Genomic DNA, 22,884 nt, shown 5'->3' with positions numbered 1-22,884 from the left:
CTGCGGCTGCTGGCGCGATGCTCGCTTGCTGGCTGGGCGCGGGTGGGCGCCGGGCAGCGCTCAATGGCGGCATGCCGGTGTCCTGGTGATGTGGGGGAGCGCGGCGGGCCCCGCAGCCGCCGGGCGGGCGGGTGTGGCGGCGGTCGGGGGTGCGAACGTGTGCGGGAACAGGGGCAAGAGGCCGCAGGCTGCTACGCGCGTCGTCCCTCGGGCTGCGGCCGGGTGGCCGGTCCCTGCCGAGCCGCTTCCTCTTTGAAGCCTGACGCACCCGGGGCGCGTGCTCGGGCTCAGGGCCGTGGCTACCCCCCTTCCCCGCTGCCAGGCTGGGCCCTCTGTTGGCGGCGTCGGTCGTGGCGGCGGGGAGAGAAGGCTTTGTCGGGGAAATAGTTCGATGGGCAGCGGACGGGAGTCGCGGCCCCGTGTGAAAGCCGTGATATGGGAGGGAGGGAGGGAGGGAAGGAAGGAAGGAAGGAAGGAAAGCGGGAGGGTCTCCCCGACTGGTGCTCGGCCTTGGGAGGGCCTGTGCGGGGAGAAGGCGCCCTGCGGCCGGGCTGGCGGCCCGCACCGCCGGGGCCTGGCGTCGGGAACGCTGGACCGAGAAAGGTGCGGGCCTTAGGGAAGGTGAAGGGAATTCCGGCACTTCTGACAAAGCTTGCAGTTGTGCGGGGGAAAGCTGTTTTGCCTCACTTTAGATCTGTCTTTACGTGGCGGTAGGAGTAATGTGTGCTTTCTCTGAGACCCTTGAGCTTCGGGAACAAAACTGAAGGATCATGGCAAATGCTTCTTTTGGTTCTTAGAACAAAATTTTTTTTTGTTGAATAGTCCAGACTGTCTCATCAGCAAGAAAATGGTAATGGTTTCAACAAATGTCAGTGTGAAATTAATTCCGTTTACAGAACAAAAAGCCCCAAGCCTCTCAAACCATCTTTAAGAGTGTGTTGAAGGGGTGGTGAAGCATGACTGGAAAGTCCAGTAAGTCTGGCTCCAGATTTGGCATTTGCTTTCGTTACTGTATTGACTTAAAACAGAATGGAAGATTATGTTTACTTAAGCTCAGTGACATTAAGCTCACTAATGTCTCTTCTGTTTTTGCGCCTTTACAGGGGAAGAAGTTTAACTTTGGGAAAATTCTCTTCAGCAACACCACCATTTTCCTGAGATGTAAGTGGTTATAAGGGATTAACCTGCTTTTTCTTCTTTTGGACACCCCTCCTACTTTTAACATTTGGGACTTAAAACATTGTGAAGTGTTAAACTGCACTAGCTACCATGACAGCTCATCTAGCACTGTATGAAAGCCATAGCTCTGATATGATTGGGTCTATTAACAGCCTTGAAGCTTCTCAGTTGTGATCTGTTTAGGCTGGAGCAAAAATGAATGGCTCTTCAGGCCCTCTGTAGGGTAATGGGAGCACCAGTTCATTTCAGACAGGGGGTAATCAGGTGTGGGATGTGCTGAGCTGTACTGTGAGGTGTGCTTTTCCTATTGAAGATTTGCTAAATTCCTCTGACTGGGAGATCTGGTGCTGACTGGGACAGGGGCTGTTTGTATTGCAGAGTGACTGATGCCACTGTACAGGAGGCAATGCTTTTTGAGGACTTGTTCCTTTGTAGCTGAGTGTTTCTGGGAGTGGTAAGGGAATGTTGCACACTATGGCAGAGATCTCCTGAGAGATGTTTTCTTCTCCTGATCCCAGTGTGCAGCTGTGCTACAGAGCAAACATGTTTGCAGCCTTTCAGTTTTTTCTGCATATTGCTCGTTGCTGATCTGGCCAGGTCGATGGGTTATGTAGGTTACTGCTCAAAGGAGAGTTTCTGTGAAATACCCTCTTACCTGTGAACATGAGCACAGCATTTAGATGGCAGTAAGATGATGTAGGTGAGTGGTAGAAGGGACTAGCTGACTTTGAAAGGCTTGAAATCTTTGCCATGTGCTTTGAGCGCTTTGAGAGGTTGATTGCACCATGGAGGGGGAAGCTGGTCTGCACTGGTTCTTACCATTGAGGTGGGGGGAGGAAGCTGTTTGGTTTCTGTCTGCTAATTGGGTGCTTACACAGGTACAATGCCTGTGAATGCCCTTCTGCACTTGTAGCAAGTGAGGAAGTGAAAGTCTCACAAGAGACAATGAGTGGAATCTGTGCCTCTGTCACGTCAAGACTTAGTTGCTGCAGTGATTGTATTCTTTTTAACTGAGAAAATTAAGGTATTGTGGGGTTTGGCTAATACTTGATGAAATTGCATGTTGCTGTGCTCTGTTATGTTTAGTACTTACCTTGCTGTTTTTCAGGTTTAATTTCCAATACCTGCTCTTCTTGGGACAGTGTTTCAAATAAAGTCTGTTAAGTGCCTTCACTGATCCCACATTAATCTGAAACAGGAGGCTAGTATTTGAGTGGTTGTTAGTGAACACTCATCATATCAGGGTTAAGGCTTTCCCACTTGTCAAGTGTAGCTCAAATGCTAAGGTTTGCTTCTTGCAGTGAGACAATTGTGAGTTTACAGCTGCAGGATCAAAAGGTAGGAATCTTCTTCTTGGGGAGAAGGAGGGGGGTTTGAAAGGGCATTTGGAGCTTTGGTTGGTTTTAGGTTCTTTCCTAAAGTTTAATAGAAATAGTGTACTTGTAGTAATATGGCATCTGAGACATGGGTCCTTGCAGTGAAGTATGTGGTAAGTCTAATCATGCTGAAATAACTGCGAGAAGGAACTAAGGCATAACATTTGTTTGTTAAAAGGTGGATCTGGTATAAGAATTCGATCCCTTGGCTCCTGATGTGGGCTTGAACTACACTGTGCTTGCACCCTTAAACAGGCATTAAGTCTTAAAATTCTTTAGTGAAGACACTTGTTTTACATACCAGTGTGATTAAAAGATTTACATGAATTTGGATAATGAATCATGGGAAGAAGGAACAAAGGCTGTGAACTTACTCAGTTTCTCAGCCTAGATGATATTTAAACTGGATTTGATACTGAGAAACTTCAACTTTGCATATTTTTTCTTTTCTGCCCATGTCTCTGTGGAAACTGATCTCCTTTTGTTTGGTGTCTGTTGCCTCTTCCATCTGCTGTGTGATGTTTGTGTGGACAGTATTACCCTTGTCAAACATGATTGCTCATGGGTCATCCATGGTTTTGGTGAGCCCCTGCATCTCCTTTTCCACTGTCTCTTTTTCTCCTCTTCTTGACTTTTTTTGGTATATTTGTACTATATTAGTGTCTGATGCTTTCTGGTTCTGGCTGGGAAGACTGCTGCTGGCATTTAGTGTTGTCAATAATGAATTTATTTTTATCTACTACTTTTCTGAAGTGCTATTCTAGAAGGCATTTGGTTTCTTGTTTAGGATCATGGTAGAAACCCTGCTCTCTGTAAATGAGTACAAAGATTACATTCAAGTTGAATGTTGCTGGCTTTTTTCTGAAGGCTGAGGAACTTAGATTTCCACGTTGCTGAATTCAGTAAATGCCATGGATGCTTTTTCTATTTTAGAGTACTTCCTTTTCAAGGTTTCTGTAGTTTTGATGTTTGCAGATATTGCGCATTTTTCTAGTCATGACCTGTTTTACCTTTAGTGGGTACTACTGCTGAATATGTAGTTGCTTTTCTATTTTTAATAGATAGAGAGGTATTTAAAAGGTATTTTTGAATCTTTTGCTAGCTTTTTTTTGAGATGTTCCTCATTCGATCAGTTTTATTAGAAGAGCCTTTGTCATCAAAGAATTTGCCATCTACCCATGTCACTGCAATGCTTGTCTTGTCTTTTAGTTTCTTTGTTGTGTCCTCTGCAACATCTAGGAAAACGAGGAACATGTATGCCTTGTTTCCATGCTTACTAGGAGGTGTCATAAGGACACTTATTTTTCAGTCATTTTCCTTAAACCTTTGGTATTAGGAACTGTTGTTGATTTCTTAGCTCTACATATACATGCTTTAGTAGTCATGAGGTTTAAAGTGGGATTAGTCAATTAAGATTCCATGGCAGGGTCTTTCTTCTAATTGCATTTTTTACCTGCAGTGAGCAGTATGGAAACGTTCATTAAAAGTGTGCTTGTAACAAAGTCTGAGATGAATGTGCCTGTGAAGTTGTGGGAGCTTCTTAGCCACTGCAAACATGCTGTTAACTCAAAAGAGTTTTGCCATCTGTTGACTGGGAAAATGCAAACATAATCATCTAAATGGCTCTTCCAGAATAATCGCTGCTCATTTTGTTTAAGGTGAAGCTTGCCTTCTTAATGTCAAATTGTCTTCATCAGCTTCTAGTTTAAGATTTGAAACACAAAAAAAACATTTTCCTGACTGGGGGAAGATCTTAGGTTTCACTTTTGTGCATGTTGTTCTCTAATAAATCAAAGTGGAAAGTTGTCTTATTGCTGTTTTAGGTAGCATTGCAGCATCAGCAGCAAGAGGGAATGTATAGATGGCTGGTTTGTCTTTTGGGGGGATGGATGTTGACTTGCAAAATCTTACCTTTTTGTTATTTTCTTGGTGATGGTATTGATATATTTTAATTTTTTGTGCAAATTGCTCTTAGTATTATCCTGTTCTTACTGGTGTGTGTCCCTCCTGTCTCTGGAAGGGAGGCTGGTTTTTTATGTTGTAATCACTGAGAGTCACTGCTGTTCTCTTGTTTGGTATTTGCAGTTGCAGAAACATCCCTGATTGTCTTCAGAACAAAAGGTTTCCAAATGATCTTCAGCTCTTTAATAGAATTGTATGATGTTATAGTGAATTCTGTGCTTGCTTTCTTTCACTGAATAGTAATGGGTTACTTGAAGAAAATGTTTTTCTATTGTTTTCAGTTTCATGTTTAAAATGTAATTATGGTAGTTTTGCACAGATTGGAAGGAAAAGCATGGAAGGTAGACAGTGTCTTACGTATTCTTATCTGGTGGTTTTTTTTGTTTGTTTTTTTTTTTTTAGTTGAAGGCGATGAAAAAGCTTGTGATCCTTCCTTAGGTTTCAATGTTACTTGGTACTTAAGATATTCTGACTGCTACAATGAAGTCTTCAACTTTGGGGTAAGAATTGCATGGAAAAACATAGGTTAGATTTTTTTCAGGGTAAGCAAATCTAGTGGGGAGGCAATTGGAGATGTTGCTCTTGCATCCACATTGCGATTTGAGCATAAAAGACAAATTCTTCCATTGGAAGATAACAAATTTCTGAAATGAAATGGAATTGATCAACAGCTTGCTGCAATTGCTGACTTTTTTTGGGTTTTGGGTAAGGTGGAAGTGTTAGAATTGTTCTAAACCCAGGAGCTTAAATAAGTACATTGACTAAACTAAAGAGTGTGAGTTTATGCTAGTTGAAAATACTTACAACAATGCTTAATGACAGTGAATAGAAAAAAATGAGTTTTTTCATGTTTAGTCTGAATTCTGTTCTTTATGTATGCACACTGTAAGTATTAGCAATTTGTATGAAGGTATAGTGTTTCTGTCAAATGCTGTAGAACACAATTGTGCTTCATATGGCTTATACTTTCCCATGTTTGCTTTAAATATTAATTATGACAGTTGTAACTACTAATCTAGCACAAGACTGAGTCTTAAATCTTTAATATAATAATGTAGAGTTTGTGTAGGCTGAAGTTTATGCTGGCTACTGCACTTCCACTGTATTAGTTCTTACTCAGAGCCTGTATGCTGTCATTTTTATAGTCTTGTGTGGTCTCAATGGCCTTTATTCAGTTAAATTTGGTTCAAGAGTGTGTGCAGAGTGAAGCTCTCCAGGTCTTGCACCTGTCTACTTAGATAAACCATTTGAAATATTGGATGTTAATCTAAGTTCTACTCTATGTTTGGCAGGATGAACAAGCAGATAACTATTTTGGGGCCACAGCTGAAGAGCATCCGGGTTGGTCAGGATACTATGCCACTGCTTCTCTTCTCTTTCCAAATTGCTCTGAGCTCTTTAGGCCTCAGGTATGGGTAGAAATTTCACAGTTTGCTCTGTTGTCTCATACAATATATAGAGAAGGTGGTAATTCTTGTTAGATGTGTTAGCATCCTATGTAAGTGTCACTATAGGTTGGGAGGTACTGCTTTTTATCTGTTTATGACAACCAGGCTGTGATGATGATTTCTTAGTTTCGCTTTACTTCTGGCTTGCTATTCAACATCTGGCTCACTATGGTGGAAAAAAAATCCCAACCAAACCACTGTAAAGTTCAGTGCTTCTTTTTGTTTGTGGTTTTGTGTTCCAAATATTTTTTGCTTATGGGAGGCTACTGCTAGTTGTGTAGAAGTGGCAACAGAGTAAAGATCCCACTAAATTTGGGTCAATAAAGGATTGTCATTTATTGCTCAGATAATGTTAATTTAGAATAATGGAAATGAGTGTTGAGAAGTTAATTACTTAAGCACTGATAGCAGGTTAAAACTGAAAAATAGTAGTGCTCGTTTGAAACAGATCAAGTGGAAGCGAGAAGACGATGCAAAATGAGTGCGGGAGCAAAGTGCAGATGTCGGCCCTATGCTGGCTGTACATCAGCAGGCAAAGCTGTGCCATCCTGCTCATGGCAATGGCAGTGTAACACGGTTTCTTTTTTTAATGGTGTACGTAAGAACTCAAGGCAAATTGTGGAGTGTTGCGTCTGTGTTCAACCATTCCTGATCTGAACAAGTTTATGGATAGAGAATACTGGGAAATGTCTCATAGCTATTGAACTTAGTGTTGTGGGTTGTTTTTTGATGGTTTTGGTTGTTTTGTTGTTTTGGGTTTTTTTTAAGAAAAAGGCCGTGTCTAAAGATGACTTGAAAAGTGTTTTTAATAGTCTGTTTGCAATGCCTCTAGTTCCTCTGATGTGTGAAGATGGCTTGAAAGGTTTTTAAAAAGAAAGAAAAAACTACATGCTGCCTGCTTTTTATGTTTAATAATATGACAAGTGTCAGTCTGTTTTTACTGGGTTTTATAAAGGAGATCTTATGGGTTTAGCTGTGTAATATGAATTCAGGCAACTTAACTGAATGTTCAGGTTTGTGAAACTGGGGTTTTAAAAGTCTTTAAGTGAATTATTATCCAATTCCTTTGAAAAGTCTACTGAATTTCTAACAAAATATATTCCTCTCAGATACTAATTTCTGAAGTTTCACAGAAATTTCTTCTGATTGTTCAGGCTTTTTCTCGTGGTATAGCAGTTTGACTAGATTTTGAGTCACTGTAGTTTAAAAGAGTTGGCAAAATCTGGATCTCTAATAGGCACTCACTCATCTAGGAACTTTTTACTTCATAGATTAAGGCAGAAATCTCAAAATCCTGTTTCTGTCTGCGTAGAATTTATCTAGTAATGGGGATACCCAACAGATTAATATTTGGAAAATAAAATTAACTTCACTACTCTCATGTCTATGGGTTCTAAAAATAGATACCTGTTATCTGAGGGGATGAAAACCAGACTACCTCCACAAATGGACAGTTGATTTATCAAAATGAAAGCTCTCTAATACAGGTATTCAGAGAATAATCAAGTTTACTGGAAGCTGTTCTGGTAAGGTCATGTTGATGTGTAAAGTGCCTATAAACGTTAAAGTAAATGCTGTACCTTTCTTGTATCCTGCAGATTTTCTATAAAGAATTTGTTCATCCAGAACCTCTCTCACCTGAGAAACAAGAGGTAATTTTTCTTCCCTTCTAATGAGTGAGTATAGTCATGGAAGACATAATTTTGACATATCGATTTATCCATTTTTCTGTGATGTGTTTTTTGTTTCCCTAAGGGCTTAAAAGATAAGAAGGAGAGCACAGGAAATCACACCATGGTGACAGATAAAACTGTATGTATACTGAATTTAAACGTGGCTTGTAATCCAGTAGTCTTTTTTTGTTTTGGTTTGGTTTTTAAATTTATATTTATTTGTATACAAAGAAATTATTGGTAGGATATTTTATGGGTTTTTTTGACATCTGGAATTTTTTAGCTTGAAACTGGGTAGTGCTGTATGGAAAATCAGAAAGCAGAATAACAGAAACAGAGTAACTGCTTCTTCTGTATGTGAAATATAGAACTCATACCATTCAAACCAATGGTATAAATTAACAAATAATTTTCTTTTTCCATTGTAATTTAAAATAATAATTGAAAATACCTGTTTTAAATGGTGACTAATTCTTACAGAATACATTTGGTTTTATTGTTAGTCAATTTTTTTAAAACATTGTACCTAGCAAGTTGACTGATTACTCTTGATTTTCAAACCTGTTAGTATTTTTATTATATATTATGTTCAAGACTCAAGGAGGAACAATTGTCAAAATAGCTTCAAGTTGATCGTCCTGGATGCCAAGAAAGAAAATGTATTTAACTCCTTGTGTACTTAAAGGCCATTCACTTTAAAGCTAAAACATAAATAGCTGTGTGCAGTTGTGAAATAAGGAATCAATTCAACAAGAGAGAGAGATAGTTTAAAGGCAAAACTGGTGTATATAATTTTACCCATTTTCTTTTGAGTTTACTGTGTTTCTAAATAAGTTTTATTTTCAGTCAATATTAGCAGATTTTTTTTTTATACATAATGTGCTTTAGGTCTTGCAGTCAGGAGGTTTCTTAAAGGAAATGCATGCTCTTAATACTGAAATTCTCTTGGAGAGGGCGTTATAAAAAAAGAGTCTTTGTGGCAGTTCTGCAGTAGTCATGTGAGTGGCATACATGTAGATAGTTTTAACTTTAAAGCTCCTGGTAAATATTGCAGTTTCTGAGATAGCTAGAACTTCTTCAGTTGTGGAAATCAAAGAAATCTCTGATTTGTTTTATGGCGCAAATATTTATCTGGACAAGCTTACTCTGTTAGTTTATTGGCAGGATTTGAGTCTTACAGGTGTGAGAGCTGCTGCAGGGACTGCAGTAGTAGTGTCCATAGGAAATGACTACTATGGAAATCTCTCAGCTACCTCTTCTATCTTACACTGTAAAATTCAGCCTTCACCAGGGAGCTGAGTTATATGTAGCTGTGCAGTTCCCAAGCAGTTGATTGCAGCAGGAAGTACTTATCTCTGTGATGGTCCTAATGCTTCTAGTCTGAAAAGAAGAATTAGGATGCTCTCCTGAGTTCTTTGTAGCTTTTACAGAACCTTTGAGTACTCTTGCAGTAAGCCAGTATTAAATTTGCAAATTTGCAAAAAAAAGCTGTGGTCACCTCCCAAGTCTTTGAGGATTCTTCTGCATTCAAACAACTAAATTTTAAGTATTATGTCTAATAAATACATTTAAAATTTACATATCAAATGTTTATTAACAAGTTTTATGCCTCAGAAGAGGTGAACTTTATATTTACATGTAAGATATCACCCATGTGTGGCTAGTCTACTTCTGTCTTTTCTTTGTCTTCTTACTGTGCACTGTTAACGTTTAGATGTTTTATTTTCAGGCAATGAATGCTGTTATGAAAACTTGGCGAGATGGGCCATATATATTTATTGTGCAAATTGGAAGTACAACTGCAAAGGATTCTATTACCAGAGTTAAAAGAATGGAGAGGACAACACCTTCCTCATCTCAAAATAAACTCTTTACAAGTAAGATAGCTGTCTATATAGAAATATGAATATACAGCACTATTTTTATGTATTACCAGTCTGAGTGTATTCTAAGGTACTTTTAATATATAGTGTATGGTTCAATTTCATCAGACACTATCTTTCACTTCACTTAGGTATTACTACAGCTCTTTCTTATCGTAAGAAAATAGGTGCTTGCTAGTGTCTTGAAGATCCTAAGACTGTTGTTCTGTCTGTTTACTGATGGAAATAAAGAGGAATCCAAAGCATTTCAATTTTGAGACTTGGTGTTTTCTTTAAAAAATGTGCAGACCAGTAGAGTGATTTATATTAATAAACTCAAAACATGTAGAATACTAAGATCATAATTGTTGCCTTGATATATTATAAGATCCCTAACTGTCCATTGATAACCTATTCAAACTTCAGAGAAGTTTGAAAATCCCCTTAAGCAGTTAACGTACGTGTGTTTCTGAATTTTTCTTGTTACACATGAATCTCCAGCAAAAATTACTTTGAAGTACTGCTATGAGTTACTTGGTAATGGAGTGTGTAATTTTAATTGCATGCTTTTAGCTGAGTGTGTTCTAAGTCTTAACTTTCTTTATTAAAGTGCAAGTTAGATTTAAAAGCTATGTGAAGACATGTAATTTCTTTATGCTTGAGTGAAAATCATTTAAGTCCTGGCTTCCTTCTTTTGGTTCTTGTTCAATTTGGTTATTGGATTGTCTTTTTACAGTGACAGTAGAACTGAAGGGGCCGTATGAGTATCTCTCACTTGCAGACTATCCTCTGATGATTGTAAGTAAACCAGCTTTTCTTTGATCTGTAAAATTGTCAGTTGATTTGAATGTCAGTTAAATACTCTGCTTTCATATTTCAGGAAACACAGAACCAGTGTCTCAGGAGAAAAAGTTACTTAGCAGAGGGTGTTTTGGGGTTTGGTGGGGTTTTTAGTTTATTTGTTTTGAGGGGTTTTTGGCTTTTTTTTGTTTGCTTTTTCTTTTTGTACAGTACAGGATAGGGAAAACAGATACAGATTTCAAATGCTTGCACACGACACTAATGTTGTCCTTTTCTGGATTGTTTGAATTAACGGATGTTAATTTGTAGTTCCTGAAGTTATCAGTATTGTTAGCTCTAAACTGAGTTTTACTGACGCTGTTATTCGCCTTAGCTCACATCTTACAAAATTTGCTATTCCATGCTTTTGTTTGCAGCTACCCTTTCATTTGTCACTGCTTTCTTTGTTCTTTTACAGCTTAATCTTCCTTCTTCCACCAGCTGTCTCACACCCCATGAGGAGATCTTTAATACTACCTAACAGTGAAAGCATAATTGAGCTACAAAGAGCTAATCCCCTTTTTATTCAAAGGAGTTATTGAGTTGGTAGCTAGTTTCCTCTGTTGAGAAGGCTGAAAAATAAAAAATCTTTAATGTTAATGTAGTGAAGGCAAACTTTAGCTGGGGATCAACAACAAGCAAAGTCTCTAACCTGACTTTATTGGCAAGAATGACCTGTAAACAGCATTTCTGAAACACATTTTACTTCCTGCAGAAATAAAAAGCCACCAGCAGCTCTATTGAAATGTAATTCACCAGTGTGAATATTCCATGTGACAGGTCCAGAAAAAGGTCTGTCTCTCTAAATGTTTCCATAATGGAGCATCTGCTCATGAACTATCATGCCTAGGTTTTTAGCATTTGAACTGCATGGGTTAGTCAGATGTGAAAATCTGTAAGGATCAGTAACCTGTTCTCCTAAGTAAGGAAGGTTTTTCAGTTTGTGAAAGTTTTGATGGATTGTGCAGCTAATTTCAGTTTTCTTGCTTTAAAAAAAAAAATCTTCCTTCTGGAAGAGGAGACTGCTTGTTTACTTTGGCTAAGTACTTCCTGCTATTCATTTAATGTCTTACTCTCCTTCTAATCCCTCTTAGTGTGCTTTTTGAAAATTTAACTTGCTCTGGTATGATGCTGTCCTTTAGAAAATCTACTATTGAGTAGCGTTGTCAAGCTTATTGTTTGCTGTAGGAGATGTACCATGAAAGTTCTTCTCAAACAAGTAACACGGGACCATAAAAAAACCCAAAAAGCACAATGTTAATATTTAAATGAAAGCTGGATTTCTTTTTCAATTCCAGGTTTTTGGCTGACCTAAAGCTTGGTTAAAAACTGAGTTTACTGGAAATTAACTTTTGAGAAAAGTTGTTGAATTATTTGAACAGAGGGCTTACAAGCATTAGTTGCTTATCTCTGTTCTATGGAATGGTGTGTAAAGGTGACCTGTAAGTTTATTTGCAGACTACTGTAAATGTACTATGAAGTTATTAATAAAGCAATATGGGAGAACGAGTAGAGTTTCTAGTAGTTGATCATTTACTTGAATTATTATCTGGGTTTTTGAAATCTAGTAGCTCAGGATATCTTCCTTAGAAAAGCTGCCTGTCAATAAATTGGCAGACTACTGTTCAAGAGAGCAATTGCTCAGAAAGTCAGCTACTCTGACTGGCAGTGAGAAATCACACTGTCAATGTTAAAGAGTGCAGAGAAGACAGATGAAACAGTCTATTTAAAAAGTTCCAAAGTTGCTATACTGGGGGAGAAAATAGAGTTGTCTTACAGCTGTGGAATGGAAACAAGGAAATTATTTTTCTGGGTCTAAAGTTCCTATTTCTTATTTCTTTTTGTGTAATAGTTTTTCATGGTGATGTGCATCGTGTATGTATTCTTCGGGGTTCTATGGCTTGCATGGTCAGCCTGTTACTGGCGGGATCTCCTAAGGATCCAGTTCTGGATTGGTGCCGTTATCTTCCTGGGAATGCTTGAGAAAGCAGTTTTCTATGCAGAGTTCCAGAATATTCGCTACACGGGAGAATCTGGTAGGTGATGGCTGCATCTCCCAGTTTAATTGATGGGGCATAGCACTGATGGCTTAGGCTAAATTGGGGTGACATGCATATTAAGCATATGATTACTTGAGGATCGTTTCAAAATGAAGAACAGGGAACCAGAATTTCTGTATTTTTTTTATATGTTGAAAACATGATGCTATGTGTTCTTCTAAAGCTAAAGTGCTGTTGCTTAGTCTGACTCCTGAGTGTAGTGTCTTAGGCATGTAGAATGGTAGATTCTGGAAAGTAGGCATTGTAGTGCTGGCTTGAAGTTTAAAATAGGACTTCCTAAGTGTAGTTTATAATTAATTTCTGACAGTTGGTGTTGGCCTTGGAAAGATAGTGTGAAACTCACTGTTCAACAGGACAGCATTGTTGATAACTCTTGGTATTTAGCCCAACCTGATAATCCATTTTAAGAGATTTCCTTCACATAAAACTGGGGTACTCTAGTTTTGAATTTTAAAGCTGGATGCATACAAATGAAACTCTACAAGTAAAATGTCATTATGACTTTGCTAATTGGCCACACCCACGGCACACAAGGTTTTATTGGCTGACTTGTTTGGAAGAGTATCCAGGCTGACCCTATGAATAAATCTTTTATGGATCATTTACTCTCCACTTTCTGTGGATGTAAACTTTTTCAGTAGGTTTTTTCTTATGCCAAGTGACCTATCTTTTCTGAAAGCTTACTCCAGATGTAGATAATAAAAAGATTATACACTTCAGTAGCCTACCTTCTATATCTGCTCTTGTGCTACAATTGCATATGCAGTAGTTAATAGAACAGAAATTATATTTTAATAACCTAACTTCCTCCTCTTTGCTTTTGGTAGTTCAAGGAGCAGTAATACTGGCAGAACTTCTCTCTGCTGTGAAGCGATCATTGGCTCGAACTCTGGTCATCATAGTCAGCTTGGGATATGGGATAGTCAAGTAAGTAATTTGTTACAGGTTTGTTGTGTTCTATTTAAAGTGTTTTCACTATTGTTTTTTAATAACTTAGGGCAATATTCATCCCCCTGTACTTTGCTTGTTAAAAGGTAGATGCTTTAATTAAGTGCTGTGAAGATGTAGACTTCTTCACTAGTAAAGAGAGACATACAGTTCTGTATTGCTGTCACTCTTCCTTCCATCCTTTTCTGTGTACTGCTGTTGGGTGAGTGTCTGAGTTGTTGTTGAGATACTCCCCTGAGTGGAATGGGAGCTTTATGTGCTTGCCTTCTGGGTGAGGGCGTCTTATAGAAATTAGAGAAGGTCAGTAATCACTGATAAAGGAGGGGATCTGCTTTAGGAGGCTTCTGTTGCTAGGAGTGCTGCTTATCTGTCCATCCCTAACTATATTCAGTGGTAAAACAACACACTGTGTGGTAGTGGAAGCTTTTGGCAAGTGAGGGTGTACTGGGGGAACTGGTGTAGAAGTGGGGTGTGACTTCTTGAAATGGTTGTAAGATACTCAGCAGGTTAACTAGGAAACAGGACTGTTACCATTCTCTCCCTTGGTCACATTATACCATAAGACAAAATTAATAGTATGCTTTGAGCACCATGATAAAATTATTTTTGGATTCAGAAGTGGCTTGTCACAAGGACCTTTTATTCACGTGCTTCATACCTTGTGTGAGACTCAAGTTGACATGACTTCACTTTTAGTTCCCCACTTAATCTGAATTTCACTTTTTTTTCCTACAGGCCTCGCCTTGGAGTTACTCTTCACAAAGTTGTTATGGCTGGAGCTCTTTATCTATTATTTTCTGGCATGGAAGGTGTTCTTAGAGTCACAGGGGTCAGTAATAACTACTTGAATTTTCCCATATGCCACAGACACTATCAGCTTTATTTACTTGTATGCCAAGGAAAAATCTAGAGCTATGCTGAAAAGAGACAATGAAGTGGTTAAATTCTGAGACTGTGGATATGGATTATTGACAATTATTTTAAGTCTTGTCTATTTAGTAGGATATAATTCTGTATAGTTTGAAATAATTCTACTAGTTTTCTGATTAGCCAGGTTTCAGCCTGGACCCTTGTGTCTAATACTTTGGATTAGGTAGGGGCTAGTTGCAGACACAAACATACAGCTTGGGTCACCTGGTCATGAGTCAAAAAAACCCTACCCAAGAATAAAAAAATAAAACCAAACAACAACAACAAAACCCAAAACAACAAATAACCCAAATCCCCACCACTCCAGTTTTGGAGGCTGTGACTGGGGAAGCATGTGTAAGTACTGCTGCTCCTGGATTCATTAGGAAGTGCATCTTGGGGTGTAGATTTCTGTTGTTCTGTTTTTGGTATTTTGGGATAAGGTTTTTAACCTGTCACATATTTGGTACTTTTCCAGTTTTTCTATGACACTGTGGCTCTGATAGCAAACTTGGCCCTGTCCATGATTGATGCCTGTATTATTTTGTGGATATCCTTTTGTAAACTTCAGAATGCTACAAGCTTATTCACAGTTTATTATTTCTGTCTTACAGTTAAAAAGAATGTGGTTTGCTTGTTTCTGTTAGGACTTTGATAGTTTTTGATGTAAACACAAAGGCAAGTTTTGCCTCTTTAGTCAAATTTGGGATTGCCAGTGAAACTTTCAGTTTGTCCATGGATAGGGTAAAAGACTTAATTACTACATCTCTAACAAGCTGACTGCTAGATTTCTGTAATGGAAGTGGCCAGAGCAATTAATCACAGCAACTGCCTCAGCAGGGACTCCTTTTAACAGCACTAGATTGACTTAATCTGGAAAACTGCTTCTTGCCTTGCTGGTGGAGAACTGGGAACTGACAGTGTGGTATTGTCAGTTCCTCTCTATGCATTGGGCTAAACTCTTGGTTCAAGCCCTCTGTTTCTGTAGCAAAACTCAGAAGCATTGTGGTGGTGTATTTGTGGTTTCACGTAAAATAGCCTCACCCTCCTCACTTCTGTACCTTGTTTTCTTTTTTGTTCTTATTGGCTCTCTCTTTGTCTCCAGGCCCAGAATGATCTTGCCTCCTTGGCTTTTATTCCCCTGGCTTTCCTAGATACTGCCCTGTGCTGGTGGATATCCTTCACTGTTTTACTTGATGGGGTGTGTTTTCTTTTAAATTTGTTTTTTTGGGAAGTCTTTTGGGCTGAATTTTTTTTTAAATAATCTTCAAGTATATATTTTTTTCTACTTCTGGTAGAGGTTATAGAACTTCTGTATTTGAGTGTTCAGGTAAGCTCCTGCTACCTACTGCTTACCTAGTTTTTCTTGCACTGGATGAATGTGTGTTAAAGCTGCTCCTGAATATAGTCTGTCTGTTATCAGTCTCTGATTGTTGAGTGTGAAAGCAGTTCGTTCTAGTGTAGCATGTCACGGCATCAGAGAAGGAACCTTTGGAGAACTGACTCAGTTTATGTTTTGAGGAGAAGGTTGCTTAGCAACATCAAACCTAAAAGTCTTTCTGTAAAATCTGAAATAATCTTGAAGTAGGTGACAAAATGGGGATGTTCACTTTTTGGTGTCTTGACAAGCAACCATAATCTTGTGTGACTTTAGCAACTGACATTAAGTACTGAACTCGTGTATAGCAAAATTCCTATAAAGTGTTCTTAGTGAACACTATTTCTTAGCAAAAACTCAAATTAAAATGTGAATAGCTTGCTGCCAAGCCATGAAAACCACAACTCTCCCCTATCATGATATCTCTTCTAAGCACTTGTTTTGTCACTGGGAATAAAATAAAAAAGAAAGTGCGATGGCACCTGTATACATTACTTGGATTTCAACTCATTTTTAGTTCAAATTTGACTTTTATTTTATAAGAAGTACAAGTGACACTTTTCTGGAGGAATGGACCATAGCCCAAAATAGATGCCTGGATTTGTGTGACAAGAGTTATAGGTGTAGATGAACTAGGTAACAGTCATGAGGGACTGATTCTGCTCTTTGGTACCTTTGCTATAGGATCAACCTTTTCTTCTACTGAGAACTGTCTTTTTGGAGGGCTCTGGGGGTGGGAGAGCTGTTGATCATAAGATCTGTGTCTCCTCATGCTAAGTCTGTGACCAGATTGTCCCTTCAGAGGTTTTTCCTTGACTTTTCATACATATTCATCAGCTTAACTCAAACAATGAAGCTGCTAAAACTTCGAAGGAATGTTGTGAAACTTTCTTTGTATCGGCACTTCACGAACACGCTCATCTTGGCAGTAGCAGGTAAGCAGAAAATTACATCTATCAAATAAGACCACTTTCCATTTCCATATATGGCTTGATTTGGTCACTAAAGCAAATCTTTAAATTTGGTGACCTTTCTGTAAATACAATCAAAGTTCTTGGTATTTCTAACTCTTGACCCATTTCTAACAGTGGGTCTTTGCCAAGTGTTATGTTGATATTTCAGAGACAGTGGATTATTAGTCCTGATGTTAATAAAATCAATAGTAATGCAGCTCCTCTAAGGGAACACTTAAATCCCACTACAAGCTGCTAGGGGGCAAAAGATTATTATCATACGCTGTTAACTTCACAGAGATACTTTTTGCCAAAATCACAGTATCACTGTATACTTTCTCATTTTTAAGATGTCTGAAGACCAGATAGCTGAAGGACCAGAGTGATTCTTGAAAAATGTATTCTTAGTATTGTAACATAATGCCCTCTGTATTCTGGAAGAATACACATTTGTGCTCTGTGTTCTGGAAGAGTACAGGTTCAGTTTCTTTTTCCATTTATAATAGTGATGAACTGAACTTCAAGAACAAATCTGTTGATCCTTCCAGGTGCTCTGCTATCAATACAATGAGCAGAAAACTTCTAAAGACTGTGCCTTTATTTAAACAATCAAGCAAAAAAGCACATTCCTTTTAAAGCTCTGATTGAAATTCCTTTCAGCACGTGGTTCTTAGTCAACTTAGAACACCTTAATGGAGGGAAGTCTGTTGTGAAATTATGGTAAGGGCATAGTTTGAGCGTTGGAACTGTTGCGGGTCGAGATCTGAATGCTTAAGGCATTCAAGCAGATCAGATTGCTGGGTTACTTCAAGGTAAGCTTTGTTTGTCAGCTGATAATGAAACCATGATTTGGAGGCTAGATAAAAGTAATGTAAGAAAAATAAATAGGAGTGAGGAGTTGGCTAAATACTTAATATTTGATTTATGCCTTGTGTCTCTATGTGTCTGTGCCTAAATTATTGTATAAGGTCAGTACAATAAATCCATCTCTTGTTTTTCAAAACTATTAAATTGGATGTCAAGACTTCACTGTTTAGGTTTTTGGTCTTTGTTTTGGAAAGAGTCCTGTTGGTGGGATATTTGAATTGGCGTATTTTGTAGTAATAATCAACTTGTTTGTTTGAATATTGCAGCATCTATTGTATTTATCATCTGGACCACCATGAAGTTCAGGCTGGTGGACTGTCAGTCGGTGAGTTTATATTGAATGTTTTCTACAATTGCTGCCTCTTAATAAGTTTACATTTGGCAGTAAGATTGCCACATAGTACCACATGCTAAAATTCTCACTGTTGTGAGTAATGAGCCTGTTTGACAGATGCCTGTGGTTCACCCTTGGAAAGAGATGAGGACATGGAATTTCTTGCTTCTCAATACTTTCCATTTGTGCTGCTGTATTTCTTGGCAGGACTGGCAGGAGCTATGGGTGGATGATGCCATCTGGCGTTTATTGTTTTCAATGATCCTTTTTGTCATCATGATTCTGTGGAGACCATCTGCTAACAACCAAAGGTTCAGCTTTTCTTACCTCTTCCTAAAAATACTGGGTTTTGGGAATGCTTGTTTATTCAAAGAAGTACTGGAGGGTGATTTTTAGTTACTCTATACTGATCCATAAGGATACTAAGCAGTCTGTGTAGGGGCTTGAGGAAAAGTAAGCATAGAGAAGTCACATACATAAAATCCAGTCTGTTCCTGGTTGCTGAACTTATTTAAAAAGAAGTGACTTAAACTTCTGATTATGTAGTTGAGCATCGGTCTTAAAAATAGTGAACTACACAGAATAATCAAGTCATGTGAATGCTGGGGTAATGGATCTCTTGGGAGGCAAGAGATACAATTCTAAGATAGCTTTCCTTCTTTCACTCCTGAAGGTTTGCTTTCTCACCACTGTCAGAAGAGGAGGATGATGATGAGCAGAAAGAACCAATGTTAAAGGAAAGCTTTGGTAAGAAAAACATTTTTCCACCTAATTTCAGTGGTAAAGAGACACTTTTGTGGAGGAAGGTGTCTTCCTCTGGCAAAAAATTCATTACTGCTGGAAAAGTGGAATCAATTGCCATCGATACATGTAGTTGTGGGGGAAATACTGGCTTTATGTTTAGTGTTTACATTGCCAATGTTTAATTCTGGGGTTGACACTGGAAACATTGCTACTGCTGATGTTGCTTTGCCAGGTCTAGTGGACTTTGTTTTATTGAATATGTCAAGTCTTAGGTTTGAATCCAGTCATGATGACAAGGATCTCTTGGATATTGTTGCTAGGCAGCGGTTTAGTGTGCAGTTCTCTTTTAAAATCCCATTTAAGAATTTTCATTTATTATCTGTGCTCTGAACTCTGCAATCTTAATTTTCCATGTTAAGGCCTAACATAGGAATGTCCAGTGGGATGAATATGTTTATTCATGAAATTGTCTGTTGTAACACCTCTGTTCATAAGCTGTGTAAAAGGTAGGGCCACATACCTGTTGTTGCTGTCTGTCCACAATTCATTATGTTGGGATATATTGGTGCTGTTTGCCTTGTGTAGCAGCTGAGGAGAAGTGTGTAATCCATTAGGTGCATTTGGCAAATCAGCTCTATCTGGCTATCTGTCAGGCTGGGAGATGCATGTTGCTGTTCATCTCGTAAGTCAACCAAGTGGCCAGTCAGCAGCCAGTAGGTAAAATAAACTTTGGGAGTTGCCTGTGGCTCAGAATGGTTAAGGCTGGAAGGGACCTCTGGAGGTCATCCTGTCCAAATCCCCTGCTCAAGCAGGGTTTGCCTAGAACAGGTTGCCCCAGACTGTGTCCAGATGGCTTTTGAGTATCTGGAAGGATGGAGATTCCACAGCCTCTCTGGGTAACTGTGTCAGAGTTCTATGCTGCTGATGTCTGGCTTAAATAAAATGATTAGAAAATTTATATTTCCTGGGTAAAATCACAAAATGCAGAAAAAAAGAGGTATTCCACCTGTCAGGAAAAAATACTACAAGCCTTCCAAAGGGAAAGCTGTCTCTAATCATTAACTTGTCTAATTCTGCCTCTTGAATCTGATGAAATATCCTAAATGAAGATTCAGCACTTTCACTTACAGTCTATGAACAATTATAGTTCAGTTATCCCAATCTTTTTTCCTTTTGTTTTCAGAGGGAATGAAAATGAGAAGTACAAAGCAAGAACCAAATGGGAATGTAAAAGCAAACAAAGCTGTGAGTACACTCTCTCTACCTCAAAGAATATAGATTCATCTCTTCTTTGTTTGCTCACAGTAGTTATGAGTAGTTTTGCAAAGTTTTGAGCCAACAAATATGAGGTTTTTGGTTTGCCTCAGTGTGAGTAAGTCAAAGTATTTTAAGTTTACATTACTTCTGAAAAGAAAGCAAATACAGGTTTTCCATCAGATTTCCTGTATGTACAGTGGAAACTTTAGAATTCAGTCTGTTCTTTAGGAATGTTTGTGCAATCCAGTATAGATAGAGCTGTATAATACCATATTCTGATAATGAGTAATACATTATTTTAACAAGTTTGTTAGTCTCAGAGGGACAGTTTTAAATAAATTGCCTTCTAGTTTTGAGATTTGTGATTTATTAGTTGAATGGGGTGATATGGATATTGTTATGTACCTGCCTAAATACTTCAGGATAATGTGCATTTTTTTTTCCATGTGGCTTACAAGCCACATTCATCTAGGAGGTAGAAAATATGTCTTGGAATGTTCATGGAATTTGTGCATAAACTTAAAAGTGGAAAGAACATGTAGGAATTCATTGTAATAGCAAGTCATATTTTTGTCGTTGACATTGTTTTTCTCAAAGGTTGATTGCAACTGTGTACTACTTACCTGAGGATAACATGAAAATCAAACTTTTCTGTTTTGGGACCCAGGGGGATGAGAGGGTCATTTCCACAACTTCAGAACAAATGTACTTGTGTTGTGAATTAAGAGACTGTTCACCAGATAGAAATGAGAAATCCTGACAATATGGACAATACCTTTGATAAATCTAACTTGTGCTTTTTATATGGTTTCATCTATTAACATCTTCAAAAGATCGTGTTCTTTGTTGAGAGACTAAAACTAGATTATGTAAATAACCGAAGTGTCCTGAGGTCCTCCTTTTCCTAGTCACCATTAGACTGTTAAAGAGTTCACAGCTAGTTTTTCTTTAGTCCTCTTTTTTTTTTCCTGGAATGTGTTTTCTGTAATCCAGAAATCAAATCGAAGACGTTTTTTCCTGTTGTTTGTTTGGGTTTTTGGTTTTTGTTTAAATTTTTAACTGACATTTTAAATACATTACCTTTTGTCAAGTAGGTTGAGGAAAAAAAAGGTTTGCATGTGACAGCATTTTGGGGAAACTGACTTTTGTTTTCTGTTTAATTTCTGTATTTGTAGCAAGAAGATGACCTGAAGTGGGTAGAGGAGAATGTTCCTTCATCAGTGACAGATGTGTGAGTATTTTTATAGTCACAATAAAAGCAGGTTCCTTGCACACAGGAACACAAATACATTAGAATGCTTTATAACTTGTATGCTGGGCTTCCATGAGCAGAGCCTGGCACTGGCCTCTGACTTCTTAGTGTGATGACACTTGGCTGTATGCAGTCTGTCAGATTTGAACATGCTGACTTAAAGAACACTGCCTCGGACTGTGAAACCACAGACTGCTTTGCACTTCACTAAAGTTAAATCTAGAAGACAGAACAAACAAACCCTCTTTCTGTTAAGTGCTCTGAAAAGACCCTTGAGTATCTTGCTGAATGTAAACCATGGAATAATGTGGTTTAGTTTACAACCGACATTCAAAATAAAGTTGAAATTTTTATGTTTCTGGCAGTATAGTCAGGTGTGTATGATGTCTGCATCTATTCTGCTTTTAATAACTTTTACATCCTAAAAATGCTACCTTTTTTGTAGCAAAACTGATGTTCACAGATTAATTATGTTCACAAATTTGAACAGGTATTTTTGGCAGAGGCTATGGATTGAAGTACAAAACTTTCCTTGAAGTTAGGTAAAGACAAGAAATTAGGTTAAGTTTCTAGAGGATGAAAAAGTGCATTTTCTGAGTTGAATTTGGTTTTCCCAGTTCTAATACTGATTTTTTGAAGACTGATAGGATTCCTTAAGAAAAAAAGAACTAGACTGGTGTAAGTTATGAAAGGACACTTTGAGCTCCTCTGCTGCAGGGTTTTCTGTTCCTGAGAGTCTGATCAGGGTTGTGAAGAGACAATATCTCAACAGATGGGATGTCTATTATAGGCTGGGGTACCAGTGGAACTTGTTTGATTCCTGGGCTGTGTTTTTACAACATGGTCCCATATTGTAAATTTCTTCAGTGTAGTTCAACAGTGTTCCTGCATGAATGATGCGGCTTATTTGGAAACTTGGAAATTGTTCAGTTGATAATGAGAAACATAGAAAAAAAGAATTTGAAACTGCAAAGGTGGTTGAGGATACTCCTTGGGCTCTTCCTTTTTTGTGTGTCTTTCTCTAATTTCTGTTAAATTGAAAGGTTTGTCTTTGTTGCTCTTCTGTGCCCTAAAAGCAACATAAGGTTAAAAATGGTTGTCAATCTTAGTATGTATTAATTTTAACTTTTTTTCTCCCCCCCCCTGCAGTGCTCTTCCAGCTCTTCTGGATTCAGATGAGGTCAGTAAAGAAGTCTTCAGTTCAAATTAGTCTTCTCACATGCCAAAGGAGTCATGAGTCAGCTGGTAAAGACTTGGCTTATCAGAACTGGACTCCGATCTTGTCAGTGCAGCAGTAAAATACTACAAGGGGGGAAGGATAGTGGGGACAACTTCTTAGAATACAAACATGTATTCTAAAAAAAGTGCTATATCTTCTGCGTAAGTTGGACTCCTGACTTAAAATGCATGTGAGTTTACATTTGTTGTGAATGTGCACATTCTGAATAAGGTAAACCTACTGGGGGAAATGACACCATTGGGTATTTTATTTTCCAGGAAAGAATGATCACACACTTTGAAAGGTCCAAAATGGAATGAAGGAGTAGCTTTTTGCTACTGGAAGTGGAGACGCCTCTTTTAAAGTTGCTTGGTGGAGCAAGTGCATCCTGCTGATTTGTTTGTTGATCTCAGCCTTGAAAGTTTGATGCTTTACTGTCGTGGAGGGTGTCTTGCTGTGGAAGAAGTTCACAAGGACATTATAAACCTTTCAGAAATTTGAATTTACAAAGTTGCTGCGAGTTTGGATTTTTAAGCAATTTACATATGTACTATTCCAGCACCTTCTGTAACTTTTCAAATATTTAATCTGTGAAACTAAAATTCCTAATGTCTGTTTGAGGA

General features: G+C 38.3%; 1 protein-coding gene across 1 annotated transcript; it reads left to right on the top strand.

The window, feature by feature from the left end:
• Nucleotides 1–435: 435 nt before the first annotated feature.
• On the top strand, nt 436–22,884 carry TMEM87A (transmembrane protein 87A). The gene is made up of 20 exons (XM_018082109.2): nt 436–603; nt 1,104–1,161; nt 4,920–5,017; nt 5,810–5,926; nt 7,564–7,617; nt 7,721–7,777; nt 9,368–9,515; nt 10,237–10,298; nt 12,193–12,376; nt 13,228–13,327; nt 14,084–14,177; nt 15,363–15,431; nt 16,462–16,570; nt 17,722–17,780; nt 17,997–18,100; nt 18,463–18,536; nt 19,717–19,778; nt 20,966–21,021; nt 22,192–22,222; nt 22,540–22,884. Exons 1-20 carry the CDS (start codon nt 436–438, stop codon nt 22,579–22,581), a joined length of 1,746 nt encoding a protein of 581 aa, XP_017937598.1. The 3' UTR covers nt 22,582–22,884.

The sequence above is a fragment of the Manacus vitellinus genome, unplaced genomic scaffold, assembly GCF_001715985.3.
Source record: "Manacus vitellinus isolate BGI_N305 unplaced genomic scaffold, ASM171598v3 scaffold_6_pilon, whole genome shotgun sequence".
Lineage (NCBI taxonomy): Eukaryota > Metazoa > Chordata > Aves > Passeriformes > Pipridae > Manacus > Manacus vitellinus.
Note: the sequence above shows the minus strand (reverse complement) of the source record. Positions and strands in the feature narration are given on the sequence as shown.